The 18,016-nt window shown below is 48.3% G+C and overlaps 1 protein-coding gene across 1 annotated transcript in view; it reads left to right on the forward strand.

The window, feature by feature from the left end:
• The first annotated feature begins 781 nt into the window (after positions 1-781).
• LOC144147105 (uncharacterized) overlaps positions 782-18,016 on the forward strand; it is a 51,619-nt gene continuing 34,384 nt past the window's right edge. Inside the window, exon 1 of the mRNA XM_077679172.1 lies at positions 782-1,569. Coding sequence (XP_077535298.1) covers positions 1,065-1,442 — 378 coding nt within the window. The 5' untranslated portion in view covers positions 782-1,064 and the 3' untranslated portion in view covers positions 1,443-1,569. The remainder of the gene's footprint in view (positions 1,570-18,016) is intronic.

Below are 18,016 nucleotides of genomic sequence, written 5' to 3' on the forward strand. Positions count from 1 at the left end.
TTCAGATTTTGCGGGAGATTTAAAATCATCGGACGCCGGCTTCCGATGGCCTATGGCGCCGTCGTGAAAGAGTTAAGCGTCCTTTTAGCCTGTGCGTATCAACACATCTTAAACACCCGATGAAAGAAATGTAATCATTGAAGTACGCCTGCGCCATCGCGCTAGAGAAAGCCACGGGCAAGTAACGCAACCAGAGGACCGGAGTTCTTACGGACCCGAAAAAAACAAAAAAAAAAACTTATTTGATATAGAGACGGAAGCGTGGAAGCTAGCGGAAGCGTGGATATGACCACGTCGACCACGAGCGTGCTGATGGGGTCACATAATTTGCGAATCAGTGATGCCAATTCGGTAATTCCGCGGACATCCTGAGCCGGGGTGTCCATTAGGAATTCCGCAGATAGTTGGATTTTAGCTTTTGCTGTAAACAACCAGCGCTTCGTTTTCAAGTTCAACTCCAAGTTCACGTTCAGGTCAAGAAGTTCAAGTTCAGGTAGTTTGCTTACACAGTGTTCCTCCGGCAAACACTGAGTTGAGCAGGATATGCGCAGCCAAACCAGAAACCCCGCATTCAGGCGCTCAAATCTAGCGGTCATCCTTACCGTATCTCCATGTTCCCGCGTCATCGAAGCAAAGCGCGCGAGCGGCGAACACTCCGAAGCGCGCGACGCCACTCCGTGCGAGAGCTCGGATCGCTCCTCGCCGTACCACGCCCGCCAGCCGGCGTGTTACGTGGGCGCGCCGCCGCCGGCACACGCGGGCTCGCTTGCTGCCGTCTCCCCCCTTCGGATGCGCTGTGAGTCACTCCCTGGAAAGCCTCGGCGCTGCACCTCGTGCGCCCGCTCCTCCGGCTTCCCACCGCAGCGGCAGAACAGCGCCCGAGGCGAGAAGAAAGGCGACGCGCGGAGGCTCACTCATCGTTCGCCGGCGGCCAAACCGGCTACGCGGTCCTTCCTCCGAACCACGCGCGCCGCTGTCGTCTGCTCCACGCCGGCTGCCCCGTCGTCTGTCCGCGCCCAGTTCTTCGCTGTCACCGACCCCCGACGCGGCAGGAGCGAAGAAGCATGGCGGCCGCCGCGGCGGCGTCTCTGGCCCGCACGGGCCTCCGTCTGCTCAAGGCCCTGGCGCGGGACGTCCTGGCCGTGCTCATCGTGGTCGCCTTCTTTCTGACGCCCATCGCGGCGCTTCCCTACACGCGCGCCTACGTGCCCAACACGTACACGCTGTCGCACTCCAACTGCTCGGCCTGGGCGCTCCGCATCCTCGGATGGGTGCTCTTCCTGCCGGGCACCGTGTCCGTGGTGTTTGTGCTGCTCGTGCTGCCGCCGCTGTGCATTCCGCGCCGCTGGAAGTACCGCGCCGTGATCGAGAACTACAAGGTGGGCCCGCAGACCACGTTCCGCCTCGAGTCGCCCTTCTTCGACCGCAAGTACCGGCTCTGATCGGCCGGTGCGTGGCCGACAGCGACCGCTCTTGTCGGATTCTGAGAGGGTGGTGCCGGCGGAATCTCTCTCGGAGGATGAGACGGAGCGAGCGGTAGCTGCGTCGCCCGCCCCGGTGTATGCGGAGGTTGGTACGCTCTGTTTTGTGCTGTGTTTTTGAGTCGGTGAGCAAACGCTGTCGAATGTACCCATAAGAATCCGTGGTACGGCGAGTGTAGCATACCTGCAAATTCCTTTTTATCGCAACCCTTTTTTCTTGGTGTGATTATTTCTTTCCCCGACAAGAGTAATTTCCAGCATAGCGCAACTGTTTTTTCTTGTTGGGATTACTTCGTTCCCCGACAACAGTAATTCATTGTGAAAATCCCACCATGTTGAAAGTGTGGCGTACTAAGCTGTGGATATCAGTTATAACGTTTTAGTCAGCTACGTGGCCAATTTAAGACTGGAAAATTAGGCGGCGATGTAAATCTGGGTAAATAAACCCTTGTTACAACAAAAAGGTTTATTCGAAATCTCATTTAATTTGAAATGTTTTGTAGTCAGCACTGGAGCGTTTAAAGAGCGCGCCATACCCAATTTTAACGAAGCATACGTATGTATCTTTACAACGAAGCTAGTTTCCGGTCATGCGACCTGTAGTGTACGTTAAACTGAATTAATTTCTCTGTCGGTGTGAATTGGGCGCTCCCTTTTCGAGGTAACTATTTCAGCCTACTCGTAGAGTCGATTCTGTACTGCGTTGACTCGTTCCAAATATTTTCGTTCACTTCTTTCCATAAGTACAACACGAGTTTTTGTCCGGCTAATCAAATTTCCTAGACCCGTTTACGTATTGATGTATACGTTTCTTTCTGCCACGACGGCAAATCCCTCCTCTGAGCGAGGGATACCTCCTAACTTCCTTAATCTCATCAGAACAAATAGATCAATACAGCTTGCACGCTTGTACGGCTTCGCGAAGTCTGTCTCATGTGTCTTTCACGCCCGTAGTTATAGGGCGTACAGATCGCTTGCCGAAGCACTTTTCTTGACTCTTCCACGGGAAAAGTGTGGTGTTAGTGCAAACATTACGTTTTTTGTTCAGTTTACGGATTTCTTGCGCGGCCTAACACACAGTGTTGTGAATTGTTTTCTAGCTGGTCGTCAAAATGGGCAGGAACGAGGGGGTCGTGATCGTCTTTGACAGTGTTAAAGCCTTCCTTTCTAGGTTTCCAGCAGCTGTTCGGGTCGTTATATTGACGGAGGAAAAGGAAGACAATGAATTTTTAGCGGGACAGTACCGAATTTGCATGATTGCAACGCGCACGTAAGCCTACCCCTGAAAATTGCAACAAGTAATTGATGCGATTTTAGGGCGCCCCAGATGCTAAAGACATGATACCACGTACCTGGCAAAAATATTTTATTTTTTGCCCGCAAATGTGGCAGCGAAATTATCTTTCCCTACCTGAGCTCGGCTATGCAGTTCCTGCTGGTCTTTAATAGGCGCGGGGAACATTCAAAGCATGTGCTATTGGGTGCTAATTGTTGCAGCGGCAACACATGCAACGCCTACCTAAAATTTGCAAATTTGCGGGATACGCGAACATTTCGTGACGTGTGATTGTGTAATGTATGCATCGGATTGATTTTCAGAAAGAGGTTATATCCGCGGCAATGGTCCTTGGAATGGCGCTGTGCAGCCGGTTTTGGTTTTGAGCCCGGTGGTAATTAGCACCCAAATTTCGAGGCTACATTTAGAGTGAAAAAAGTGCGCTTTGGAACCATGCAAATACGGTAAACTGCGGACGTCTCACTTAAACAATAAAACGTAAGTTTTTCTTTTTCCCGTGAAGTTTCTACCGACTATATAACCGTTTTATAGTGCGATTTCACCAATGGAAACACACCATGCTTGCAAACTACAGACAGGCTTCAGTTTAGCGGCCGGCATAATGTTTTGCGAATTACCCGTACTGTTCCTCAGATTATATCCGATTTACATCTACAGACCATTTTCTTTTCTAGTTTTTTCGAGCAGTGTTTTGAAAGTTCGGTTTGTTTGCGTTGACTATGGAAAGTCAGTATCTTCGGGATACGGCCCGTTCGTCACATAGTGTTTCGTCATAGGCCGGCTCGTAATAGGCCGTTTGGTTACATAGGGTCATTCGTCATAGGCCGGTACGTAATAGGCCGTTTGGTCACCCAGGGTCATTCGTCATAGGCCATTTTGTCACAGAAAAGTTCGTCACAGGTGCGCAAAATGAATTTCCACGTGTTTTTTTTTTTTGACTCGAATGGAAGAAGCGAGGCACAGTTCTAGTTTTTTTTTTTTTTTGTACTTTGGGCCGTACATCTAGCAAAGCTCAACAAAGAATGCAACCGAGAGTGGGAAAGTAGGGTGACGTGTTCAGACGAGATTATAGATACGAGTTCAACAACCCAAGACAGAAAAGTGAGACAGGGACGTAGCCCAACAAAGGCAGTCTGGTTCTAAGTGGTCCTGTAATAGGGAAAGTGGTAGCACCGACCTTTGCGTTCTTGGAAATTTCACATGGGCCATTTCGTGTCACTTACTAGCGGTTTAATACAAGTGGTGCAACTAATTATTTGATGGACCTTTCTTCATTTGCCATCTGCGCATGCGCGGGGCGCCCGTTCCGCCATTCTTGGCGGAAGCTCTCGAGCAAATTAAACAAAGGGGCTCCCTCTCAGCTAGCTGCTTGCGGAGCGGATATGCCTCCCATTGGGCTGCGCGTTTTCATATCCTCCTTTCGGACAGTTCGAGTGAGTTCTTATGTGCACACAAAAAAAGGCTTTCCAAGGAAAGGGGCAGAAATGACCGCGCTGTGAGCACTTGTCTACCAGTGAGGGAGCAACGAAAATAAAAAAAAGTGAAGAAAAAGGAGTGCTACGGCCACTGCAAATTAGTCACGCGAGCGTGCGCCTGCTAAGGGGGACGGGTGGGAGCGGTATGGACTGCAGGACCAGGATAATTTGTGCACGGGTTCCCAGAAAGCCAAACATTTTTTCGGGCATGCCTTACTGCCAGTTTAGGATCGCCGTGGCGGCCGCCAAGAGGACCGGTACTGCGAAAAGGTGTGCAAAGTAGTTATAGTCATGCCTCATCGCCACTTACGTCTAAAAAAAGCCACGTATTTTGTTTTTGCGTTCCTGTGACGAACTTTCTTAAGTGGCAAACTGGCCTATGACGAATGATCCTATGTGACCAAACGGCCTATTACGAACCGGCCTATGACGATTGACGAATTATCCTATGTGACCAAACGGCCTATTACGAACCAGCCTATGACGATTGACGAATTATCCTATGTGACCAAACTGCCTATTACGAACCGGCCTATGACGAAACGCCATGTGACGAACGGGCCTACACCCCACCCAGCTATACTGTCTAGTGCTGCACGCTTTCTTTTTTTTTTCTCTCTCTCTTTCGGCACCTCGTGGTGGGTTCGTACATGCACACAATAATGGCTTTCTATGAAAAAGGGCAAAGACATTTGAGGCTGTCCAAGCTGCCAGCACATGCCTGCCAGTAAGGCGGTAACGAAAATGAAAAAAAAAAAAAAAAGAGAAGGGGCGCTTCGAACACTGCAGATAAGTCACGCAAGCGCCTGCTACCGTGACATTCACGTGAAAAGTATGGGTCAGTGCGGGAGGGACTGCAGGATCAGGATATTTTGTGCACGAGTTCTCCGAAAGCCAAACTTTCTTGGGGGTGTGCCTTACTGCCATTTTTAGCCTTGGCGGGTAGAGAGACCGGTACTGGAAAAAGGTCCATTGCAGTAACCAGACCCTGCTGACACTAAATTTGTAGAAGGGAGCTCTTCCTTTCCCAAAAACTTGGGTGGTCGATGGGGTGCGCTATATCACGTAAAAAGTGCAGCGGCCGCATGCCATAAGGTGAAGCGAACTCATAGATCAATGCTGAGATTAAAAATTTTACAACGTAAGCGTAACTGATCGTGTGTTTATTTCCGATATTTACGCCCGACAAAACACGTGAAAATGTATCATCAAGCGCTTGCTGCAACACTACGGGCTACTATGCTGACCAACCTCAGCAACTAACTTCACTGAAAATTCTAATAGATTTACAACGTAAGTCCAGCCTTTTCCTGTGGCACCTCGTGGATGTTCTTCAAAAGTACACGTATCTGCTTCCTTTCCCTTGTTTTACTTTATCCTTTTTTTGTTGCTTCTCATCTATAGGGCATAAAACAACTTTAAATTTCCTCAAAATGTTTTTTTCATCGGATACAGTAATTAGTTATTCCTTTTTTCTTTTGGCCGATCCCCTGATTGGGTGTGCGCCAATAGCAGTGGCTCAGCAACAACAGTATCCTTTGAATCATAGAGTTTCTCACTAGGTAATATTGAGAAACTATATGCTTTGAATCACGGCCCGATCACACTCGTGAGAACAGCACGGAGGAAACGGGAGAGCTGCTGTACCTCCGCGAAGTTGATGACATGCGGGAGTGACATTAATACAGGAGTGATTTCTGTTTGCACACGTAAACTTGCAGGGGTGGGTACTGCGCACGGTCGAGTTCAGGAAAAGAGAACAGACAGGTGCGTGTGACGGGTTCGACCGCCAGCCGTCAGGGGATGACGGATTCGCCGCAGAACACAAGTCATTCTCAAGGCCTCTAATTTAAAAAAAATATGTCGCCATAAATGTTTCGTTTCCTCCCTCAGATTTAACCGCTGTCCCAACCGTACGCATTCACTGTGGTCGAGTGTACAAAGTGGATTATGTCGAGTGAACAGAGCGATTTCAGGGCCTTGACCTCAGCGTGTTACTTCATTCGTTCTGCTAAACTGGATGACAATATTCCCGCTTGAGAATGTCATGAATAACAATGGAGATAAGTTTAAGGTCGTTTTAAACTTAATGCCAACGGCACAAAAGATGCGCGCCGCTACGCCTATTTAGCGGTCTTTACGCAGACCTTCTTTACAACGATCGGGGTTAAGTTATTGCAGCAAAAAAGTAATATAGGATACTCCCAATAAAACGAAATTAAATGAGCAAGTGAAAATTTGTTCCTATTATCATAAATTCGTCTTCACTGGAGTCTCATTTAAATATGCAAGATTTTTGTTTTGAGTCGTTTTTTTTAGTTTTTTCCGTTTCAGGGCAGACTAATGTATCATTTTTATTCCAGTTGCACTATTTTTTGTAACTGATTTTATTTTATTTTCCACATTCTTGTGAGAATATGCTGTTCCCATTGCGTCTCTACAAGAAAACCAAAAAAACAAAAGCGACGATTTAGCAAACTTCGCCGTCATGAGAAATGTCGCCGTTATGAGAAAGTGCCAGTTTACGGAAAGAAGAAATTAATTTACGTAGCGATCTGTACAGTCGACCAAAGTTGGGTAATTACATTTGGAATGGGTTTGTATAGGCTAACGCTAACAACTTCGCGGGCCGTGCTTTCTCGTTAACGTTACTGTCAGTTTTCGTCAACGTGGGGACGTTTTCGTGAAAGGGGCAATTAAGGCAAAATACAAGTTCGGTTCATTCAAACGGCTTTTTTGACCCCGATCACAACGATACCAATTTTATCGCAAACATCAAGCAAATAATCGAGCTATTGAAGAAAAACATATTCAACAGTGGCGACCCCCCAGTAACTATCCGGCAGTTTTCCTGTGACGTCATAGAACCTTGTTTGCGCGTTTTGTGGCCTCCAACCTCCTTCATTGCGAAAAAAACAGGAGTGGGAGATCTTAGTGGGGCCCCTAGTTGCGTTCGATTGCACCACTCCAGAGCTAACGCGCTGTTAGAACACATAAAAAAAGTTTTAGCGCCAACCCATGACACGTCACTCCTTCCTGCGTATACCACGCCTCTGTGGCGCGAAATTTGAAAGTTTGTGCAATATTTCTTGCGTTTTTTTGCGGCTGAAAGAACGTCTTTCGTGGCTGGAATGGATCTGAGTGAGATGCCAAAGTCTGGCTCTTTCAAACTGAATAACGTTCTATGCTGTCTTCACCAACGTTATGTCTTCACTGCTTCTTTAAGAAATCGAAAGAACGATGGTGGCAGTCCCAAACGCGGGCGAGTTTCCCCGGTTGCTCAGTGGAAGAATAATTACGCCTAGAGTCATCGAGGCATGAAGACTCAGGTTTAGCGGAAACATGGGACAGGCCTCGCATAGTGGGGCCCGTCACCAGCCTCGCGACTTCGACAGGCGTCGCTAATCGCTTCGGTGCGGCCTTCACCGGCCGTACGTTGCTGCTATTACTGCACGTGCGTCTCTTCGACCCTCCATCGCCGGTACTCAGTGTCGGTCCAAGGCGGGGAGGGGCGCCACCAGGTGGCCTACAGCGAACGGTCGTGTTCTGCATGGGCTCCATAGTTTTACTCAGAAGTGCTGTAATTTCGTTCCTTGGGCCAAAGCGGATATCACGGTCATCGACTGCTAGGCTTCGTGCACCGGAGGACACTATTTCACTTCCCCGTGAGTGCGAATTCAGCCAACTTACGGCAGTTTTGAACCACGGCAAGCTAGGCCTCGTCCCAGCGGGACTAGGCTTAACAACGGGTACGACCAATGCCGGGTACGACCGCCGACGCAGGGGACCGCCCCGCCGTGCTCCCGAGCACAGACGCAAGTGAGACAGAGGACAACTTAATGCATCAAGACCCAACTGAAGGCGAATGTGATGAAACTGCGACAGATTCAAGCTCAAACGCCGATTGGATCGAAGTCGTCACCCGAGCCCAGCGGCGACGCGAGCGGAAGCCCAACCCAGCGGTAGGCCTAACGGCTGAGCCGACAACCACGAAGCCCTCGAACTCACACTTGCAGGCAGAAAGCTCTTGACAAAACTTCAATGGACGCCTCAAGGACAGCTACAACCCCGACCTCTTGCGCCAGATATGAGGCAGCACATACACATTAAACCAATTCCCCGCAATATGCACCCGGAACATCATGCAGGCAGAAGACAGGCCAGGGCCGAAGCTCTAGAGAAAATTTACGGTAAAGACGAAGGGACGGTTTACACCGACGCAGCAAGCAGTAACCATAAGGGAGCAATGGTGGCAGTGTAACATCGAGAGACAAATGCCTCACCAGCGCAACCATCCCCAAAACTACCCCTCAAGAAGCAGAAGAAGTGGCCATAGCGCTTGCCATAACCCAGACCAAGGCAACAACGATAATTTCTGACTCGCAGAAGGCCTGCAGAAGATTTACGTTTGGATCGGTGACCCCCGCAGCATACCGCATCCTGAGCACAAACCCCCCGAAAGGGGACGTCACGATAGTCTGGGCGCCGGCACATTCCTCCCTCGCGGGCAACGAATTCACCCACGCGACGGCCTGCGCACTCGCCCACCAGGCCCTGGAAGGAGAACCTGACCCCACCCCTGTTGTGACTTACCGTAACATTACCCAGGATTACCGGCTAGAACGTAGAGTCTATCCACCACCTCACCCACAATTAAGTAAAAAACAAGGCTCGACACTTCGCTTACTTCAAACAAACACGTACCCTCACCCAGTCCGGCTCCATATGCAATTCCCCAATCAGCATCCACCTGAATGCAAGTTCTGTGGAAAATCAGGCTCGCTATATCACGTAGTCTGGGAATGTAGCCAAAACCCGGACTCGCCACCCCCTGTCCCTAGCCCCAACCTCGAGCAGTGGGAGACAGCGCTGTCCAGCGCACACCTCGCCGACCAGGTCATGCTGACGGAGAGGGCGGAACGTGCGAAGACGACGCTTGGACTTCTGGACTAAGAAGCCATCCCCACGCATATAACTGCTCAATGAAGTTTTCCTCTCTCTCTCTCTCTCTCCAAGGCGGGCGTGTTGAAATCAGCGCTGGCGTGCCTGGGAGGTTTGAAATTCCTCGGCATGCAGCATGGTTATATATTTTTTGCTCTATCCGAAGGGTAAAAAAAGAAAAGGGATATTATTCTGCATGACGCCAAAATATTTGGGCTATGCGTGGTGTCTTACGTAATTGTTGTCCACTTTAGAGGCAAATGTAATCGTTTGCATTGCGTAAATAAATTGAAGTTGGAATGGTACGTACAAGTTACCTCACCCAGCTCCTCCATCGTTCCCTGTTCTCATCATCATCATCATTTATTATACCCTTAAGGGCCCCTTGCGGGGTATTACATAAGGGGGGAGCAAGTACGAAAAATTCCACAGCAGGTGATGGTCGATGGTACGGGCGTAGAAGTGAAGCAGATTTATAATGAAGTGGCAGCAACACAGCAAATATATATACATAAAGGAACTGTAGCAATAAAAATAAAGAGCGAAAACCCCTTTTAAAATAATTAATATGAATTGTTGATTGGCCACAAGAACCAACCAATCCTACACATGTCCCCACCTGCGGTCACGTGACCCAACACTCTCTATCATGCACTCATAGTACGTTTCCCCGCGCAGGTTATTGCAAACGACAAGCAAATACAAGACAGCTCGATATCCTAAGCCCAAGGACGTGGGTTCGATCCCAGCCGCGGTGGCTTCTCTTTAGATGGAGGCGAGAATCGAAAATTCCCGTGTGTTGAGATTTCAGGGCGCATTAAAAATTCCCACGTCGTCGAACTTACCACCGAGCCCACCTCTACGGCGCACCTCGTACCCCGGGCGGTGCTTCGGGACGTTTAACCCCGTAAACGATGTCCACATGTCGACATGTTTAACCCCACGTTTAACATTTAACGTTTAACGTTTAACGTGTTTAACGTTGAACGTTTAACATTTAACGTTTAACGTTGAACATTTAACGTTTAACATGTTTAACGTTGAACGTTGAACGTTTAACATGTTTAACGTTGAACATTTAACGTTTAACGTTTAACATGTTTAACGTTGAACGTTTAACATGTTTAACCCCACGTTTAACCCCATAAACGATGTCCACATTGCGCGCCGGCTTGGCCATTAGCGTGGCCAGTTTCCCTCGTCCCCCGGCGGTCTCGCAACTTTTGCAATGGAATTCGACATCGAGTGCTGCGCACCGTCAGCAGTCCATCCCCGTGAATGGCGTCATTGACGGAAACGGCACCTGTTCCGATTTTTATTTGACTGACGGCTGACGTCACTTTCTACTTTAGCCCTGTGGTGTGGCGTCAGAGATGCGCGTCTGTCGGTTCGCATGCTGTCAACGTGGTGGTCTTGCCGTGGTTCATCTGGGTGCTCTTGTAATGTGACGCTTTACGAAACGGCTAAGGAATTCATCGCAAACATCAACACAGGGACAGGGCTGCAAAATAGGCGAAACACACCCTATAGTGTGCTTCGTCTCCTGTGTAGCGTGTGTTTCGTGTCTTTTGTATACTTCTGTCGCTGTGTTAATGTTCGCTAGTACGGTAAATTCCCTACTTAGCAACCAAGTCGCCCAACTTGCCGCGTTAGTTACGAAGCCGCGCTGAGGGAACCGGAAAAAAATGCGAATAGCACTTGGAAAGAAAGTGGTACACACTTAGAGCAACTCGGTTCTTTAAATCTTGCAAAATTGTTTAAGGGCGCGTTTGGGGAGTCGTACGCAAGCAGTGTTGCACACGTTCCTCTAAAACAGGAACGAAAGCTCGTTCCTCGTTCCTTCCCAATTTTGAAACGAGTTCCCGTTACAAGTACCTTTATTGCAAAAGGAACGCGTTCCAGTTCCACTTCGAACATTCGAATGAGTCGTTACATTAACGTTACATTTAATTTTTAAAAATTAAAATACCGTGTGAGATAATCCTGAGGCGAAATAAAGTGAGAAAATGAAAACTCACATCGAACTACGTATATTATACGAATATGGACACCGCCAGCACCAGATTATCTGGAGATAAAAAAAATCCAAAGAAACGCTCCTAGACGGATTTTTTCAGGGAGCACCGGACAAACTCCAGACATGGTTAACTGCGCCCCTGGTAAACTAAGTTCAGATAAAATAACAGAAATGCTTAAATGATCTCAGCTAAACATATCTAACTCACGAGGGGCTCCTCGTTCACTCTCGTTCGGTCAACTGACTAGACTCAAGTTTCCCTAAATCGACTTTACAGATATCGCTCTGACTGTACAATAACACTTCGGTTTTATTACGCAAAACCACGCCTCGAGGACTTAATAAAACACACTGGGCCGCTGATTGGCCAGGTAATAAAAACCCAAAGATTTGTACACAAACAATCGCGTGATCGAGACTCTCACTCTCGCTCCCAGGTGTTCATCAAACCTCACGCATAACAGAGGTTGAAACCGACCGACTAAAGCAACTGTGAACGCAGGCCGTCGACCTTCGGGCGGCCTCTCTCAGGTATTGCCCATACGGCGCGCGACGGAATTATGCCCAGCAATGACGAAATTCCTGTCCTTTGTCAATACGACGCGCACGGACCTGGCACTCCCGTCGACCCATGCGAGCCATATCGGCCATGGACCAGGCCGTGACGAACTGCGCGCGTACTCTGTAATTTCGAGCAGTACAACATCCAGAGATACTGCGGCGCGCCCAAGGCTCTACTGATAGTCGGTGATCCTTCGAATGACCTCACAGCGAGCGCAACTCCCCCGACAACAACGCACACGCACGTTGCGCGCACTAATGGGGTAATTACCCCTGAAAATATACAGATACGGTGGTTTCACGAGGGACCTGCAGCGCCGCTCGGACTTAGAGAACCTTTCCCCGGCAGGGAACAATTATATCGGCTAGACGCGCATCCTGGCCTCCCCAGACAAACGATGAAAGGTGAAAAGCATTTTCGCGGCTGTGCTATTCACCCGTCGAACGCCGCTGCGTTAGCTAAACCGGCATGAAAGCAAGCACAAGCTGCGTCCCGCTGCATGGTTATTCTTTTGCCCTTGACCTTCGAGGAACCACGTTGCGCTGTAGGGCGGACAATGTGGCCAGCTTATACAAATAGAAACACAGTAGCGACTTGTCGATTTTTCTACTCGAGCCTTGGCATCAAAGACAGCCAAATCCTAGCGATGTAACATTTGCAGAAAGAACGCCGTTCCAGCCGTTCCTTCATAAAACCAGAGTCCTTCAATGCTTCAACTGATGCCGTAATAAGACAGTCACGTATATCCAATAATACAACTTTCACACACTATACTGAAGTGCTATTCACAAGGCATTGAAGGATCGACTCTGATAAAACTAACGAGTTACCGTTACAATTCCACCACCCATAATGGAACGGTGGCGTTCCTCCGTTCCTCCCAAAAGGAACTAGTTCCAGGAACGCCGTTCTGTACAACACTGTACGCAAGCTAATTTAACCTCGCTATTTTGCAGTAAGGAATGTGTTGCAGCAACCAAGTCGCCCAACTTGCCGTGTTAGTTACGAAGCCGCGCTGAGGGGACCGGAAAAAATGCGAACAGCACTTGGAAAGAAAGTGGTACACACTTAAAGCAACTCGGTTCTTTAAATCGCATAAAATTGCTTAAGGGCCTGTTTGGGGAGGGCTGCGCAAGCTACTGTAACCTCACTGTTTTGCTGTAAAAAATGAGTTGCAGCTCCCCGGCCCCCCTTCCTTACCCATGAAAAAAAAAAAAAAGGATTAAGTCCGTACGTTTTCTGCATATTGTAGCGTGGCAAAATTTTCTAATACAATCGAGCTCTAAAATTCAATATAGGGATAAGCACTTAATTCGAGTATCGTTGAATACAATTATCCGAACTCGACAGTCAATGCCGAAATAATCGTGAAATTTGGAAACCCGCACAATTCGAAAACGTAAGAGTGGCTATCGAAAGCAAGCAGCTTATTTTCAAGGAGAAAACTTCGGCTATTTTGCTTATAGTGTATGGTTGATACAGAATACTAATACGCATTTCCAGCGATAGCAGTAGCATGCTCCTCGAAGTTGCCACGCTTCGCCTGTTGTGGCTCTACGACGAGAACTACGTCCTTTGCTTATTTAATAGTTAAAATTTTCGCTGTTTCTTTTGATATTCGCTGCCTTGGTAATACGAAACGGGGCTGTAAGGCGAGTAATTTTTGTGGTTTCTAAGTTTTTTTTCTTCAAAAAAACTTCGCATGTGGAATATTTCAAGATTGTGGGCAACTGAAAGGGAACCTGAGCACGTCCGAAAAATTTCCAAATTTTCAGTGCTCCATCGATTAAATGCAGCTTTCATCGGTGTACCATTTTCTTTACGGAATAGTACCGCCATATTTTTTAAAATGCGTGGCGTAGTGAACAACAGTAGATGCGTATCAGTGGGCCGCAGCAAACGGGGAAACCTCTTAACTAGAGCGCGCACTTGAGTTTCCAGGTTCGTCCGTGCGTAGCATCACTTCTGGGACGCCCAGGTTTTGGGGCCACGGCATGGTTAGCAGTCGATGCACGTGGAGTTATGTGAGGTATGCGTTCTGGTATTCGGATCGAGGAGATATTTCGAAGACACGAATTGCGATACTCTAGAACTTAGTTAGAATCCAACAATGAGACCTACTCGATTCGCATACGAAGTTTTGATAATTGGCACACCCTCGTGCGTCAGTTTTGTGCAAGGCATCACGATTTTCGTTTTTTCTTTTTTTGCTCTCCGCAATACGAACGCAGTCTTGCAAAAAGGGGGAGATGTGTAAGACCCCGCGGTGACTACACGTTGTGTTTCGTGAACATTGGCAAGAAGGCCATCTCCATTTTGCTCTCTAAACAAGCGGCGACGCATAGTGAACGACGGAGAGCTTTTGGGACGGTCTTTCCAGAAAATGTTGTAATAGACCGCGTTGAACATCTGTCGACGTTGCAACTGTCTACGCGCAGTTTTGTGTTTGATAAGAGGAAATGAATTACGTCGTCAATATCCTGTGGCGGTTGCATCACGTTGCGCGAACGCACACCTGTGATTTTTTGGGGTACATCCGCTAGGGATAACTGTGATGCGTGGACTCCGATGGACACAGTTGCTAGCTATTTGATGCACAACCATGTCGCATACGCAGCAACTCGTCGACGTTGTAGCTTTTTTAATACGCGGAACGAATACAAACGAGACCGGTTAGGAGCGTTGTGTGTGTGCGTGCGTGCATATATATGTGTGTCTGTCTGTGCATGTGTGTGTGCGTGTGTGCGTGCGTGCGTGTGGGTGTCGTTAGTGCGTGATGGAGTCGAAAAGTGAAAAGACCGTGTGAAAAGTGAAAAGATTTCGGCGCACGCTAAAGATCCCCAGGTGGTCTATATTAATCCAGAGAACTCATTACGGCAAGCTCATCGCCTGTACAGCATCGGAAAGAAACTTCATAATAAACCAATGTCATTAGTTCGTACCCGCCGCGGTGGCTCAGTGGCTAAGGCGTTGCGCTGCTGAGCACGAGGTCGCGGGTTCGATTCCCGGCCGCGGCGGCCGCTTTTCTGATGGAGGCGAAAAGCAAAAACGCCCGTGTGTACGAGATTTGGGCGCACGTTAAAGATCTCCAGGTGGTCAATATTAATCCGGAGCCCTCCACTACGGCGCGCCTCATCGCCTGCGTTGCGTCGGCGCGTTAAAACCTAGAAACAATCATTAGTTCGTGAGGAGCTTTGCTGGCTTCGTGAACCGGCTATTGCCGCGGGAATTTGTCGTGAAAGAAGCTGCGAATGCAAATTTCGTGACGTAACCTTGCTCCCCCATACGCTACGGTTCTTCCCTTGCTTCATTTGTCTTGCATTTACTAGCGAGTGCGAAACGTAGCCCGTTATAATTTGCAAAAAACAAATTTCGCAGGATGGTCCCCCTCACTCGCGTTCAAGCGTCACTCACATGTCGCGTGCAGGGATCTATACATTTGTTGCCTTATAACCACATCGAAAACGATCGCTTCGACAGCGAAACGGTTCGAATGTACAGCAGCAAAAGGAACCTAATTGCAACAACTTATCTCGCGGTGTAGTGTGAATCTCCTATACAACCAATTGCCTAGTCGTTGAAGAATTGCGAGTTGTCTGCTTAATAGCTGGCGTGATAAAATGTTCTAAGAACTGCGATACGTGCTAAAAAGCTAAACTCAACCAGGTAACAACATCACATAAAAACAAACCTTCCACTTGGTTTTATGAGTGCAATGTTGCAAACGTGTGATGATGCAACATCTTGTAGGAGATCGCGCTGCCTTGATTAGCGCGCGGACTAGCGTTCGGGCTCTCGGGGTAACCCAGGCTAGTTACGCTGGAGCAAGAACCACCACGCTGCTTAAGCACACACACTCACATACGGCACACGAGCTCCAGCGCTTCTGTAATACAAAGGGGGCGTCTGTGTTGAAGCGGTACAATTAATTAACCAGCAAAAAGGTAACTGTCGTTCAAGGCGGAGGCAGAGGGCTCCGCTCGTTCTCTACGTCGTGGGGGCTTGGACTCAGATATCAGTTATCGTTGCCGCGGCGACGCAGTACCCCGGCGACAGTAACCCCTTGCAAATATCCCGGTAGAATTCCCATAAAAAATTACTATCTCTTCCTAGCGAAAGTTAAGAGAAGCGCGAAAAGCTAAAAGTGCGCCCAATCTTCGCTAAAAGTGCGTCCAAGCGATCGTCAACTCTTCAAAAACCGAAATCGCAAAGGAAGAACCAAACCATGCAACGATTTTTCGCGCACACATCTACGAACGATCTGTGTGTATACCGTTGCGTGGTTTATGAGATAAGGGTAGAGAAATGCGCTTCGACTTCATGATTCATACCTGTATTGTCTTATCTGGAACCGAATTCCGTTTTAGCAATTTTCCAGTAACCGTTGTGACTACCTCCAGCAATCATTCAAAGCCCTCGTGTGAAATGCAAACCGCCTAATGCATGAAAAATCGTTCACGTGGTTTCCAGCCCTTGATTGTCTGGGAATATTTTCCACGGCATACGGGAAACCCATCATATGTAGCAACAATCGTGATCACATAGGTTTTTGTTGTCAAAGAGCTGCAGCTTGGGACTCCAAAAGCAACGAACTGTCTTTACTGCTACTATAAACATGTCGTTTCCTAATTGTGCGCTTGTGTGCTGCATAAGTCCTTCATGAATTTCTGTTTCTTTCCTCAGCGCCGACATATCCATCTCTGGTTCTTTGACTTTCTCTTTATCTGCCCTTCAGAATACGCTTGCCTGTTTAGTTTTGCACTTTCCCTTATCATTCCCTTACGCCGTGGTTGGTCTACGGTTGTAAGGTGGAGGTACACGGTGATACGGAGAGATACCAGCAATGGATTGATTGATTTATTGATTGATTGTAGGGCTTAAAGCGTCGACGCAACGCAGGCGATGAGGCGCGCCGTAGTGGAGGGCTCCGGGTTAATTTTGACCACCTGGAGATCTTTAACGTGCGCCAAAATCTCGTACACACTGGCGTTTTTGCTTTTCGCCTCCACCAGAAAAGCGGCCGCCGCGGCCGGGAATCGAACCCGCGTCCTCGTGCTCAGCAGCATAACGCCTTAGCCACAGGGCCACCGCGGCGGGTTACCAGCGATCACTTGCTCCGTGCCAGCAATGGAGCGCAGTCTCCGATGTCTTATCCCATCGGGCAGCAAAGTCAGTAAACCGCGCATTGGCTACTCTTGTAGGCTGTTTGAAAGTGCGCGATACTGTTTGTCTAGTCAGTTTGTAGCTACCCCACCAATCCGGCAGCCTGCTTTTATTGCTAGTATCGCTAGTTTCGGTTATTCCTAACTTGCCGTATTAATAATAAATAGCACCGGCCGTGTAAAGTGAAACCAAGGTACTTGATGCCCATTAGGCCCATTTGCACCCAAAGTGCTACCCTATGCGTGCAGCTGAAAGGAATATTTCCGGCACAGCAGCTTGTTTAAAATTGCACAGCTGCAGCGTGACGTGCGGCCTTAAGCGTTGCCTCGGCGGCTGCGTCAACAGTGTAGAGCCGTTGTGACTTCCTCATTTGCTCAGTATTACCGGGCAAATAGGCTTTTTTTGTCAGGTTCTTAAGCATGCTTTAGCTTTCGTACGGCTACTTCGATGTTCTTAGATGTGTCCATCTTTGTCCACGTGCCTCAAGGTCAGCGAGTCCAGTGGGTGGTAACTTCTGCTTACGCTGCTTGCAATGTTGAGCCAACGCTAAAACCTTGTGATTTGGACCTGCTTTTATTTATTGTCTTAAAACTGCCGCTCTATAATTAAACATATAAGGCTTACGAGAAAGGGTTTGAAGCTTCTGTGCAAACAGGCATGCGTATGACCAATGCTGGATGGGTGGATCGCGTCGGTGTTTCGTGTGGCAATCATTATGTAGGCTGTGATTCGCGGTCCTGATGCAGCAGCGGAGCCTCTAGCACCATACACATCACAAAATTTTAAGTGTGTGTGCCAGGTTTTTTTCTTTACTGTTTTTGCAAAGAACGACAACTTGATGTATTCGTTCACGATGCTCTTAAATTTCACGTCTTTCAGATATGGTGCCTCGGTCGATGTGTAAAGATAAGGTTAACAACAACAAAAAAGCGCAAATAGGAATGCCACTTGAGAAAAAAAAAATCCCGGGCCATCTCCACTAATGTTAACTCAAGGGAGGGGCGAAGCATGCAGCGTATAAGTGTATTATTCGCGGCTTGGCGTCGTCGCCCACGGAGTTAAAACCGTTTGGGGGGAAAC

The sequence above is a fragment of the Haemaphysalis longicornis genome, unplaced genomic scaffold (assembly GCF_048455015.1).
Source record: "Haemaphysalis longicornis isolate Haplotype H1 unplaced genomic scaffold, Haemaphysalis longicornis Haplotype H1 scaffold_7, whole genome shotgun sequence".
Taxonomy (NCBI): Eukaryota; Metazoa; Arthropoda; class Arachnida; order Ixodida; family Ixodidae; genus Haemaphysalis; species Haemaphysalis longicornis.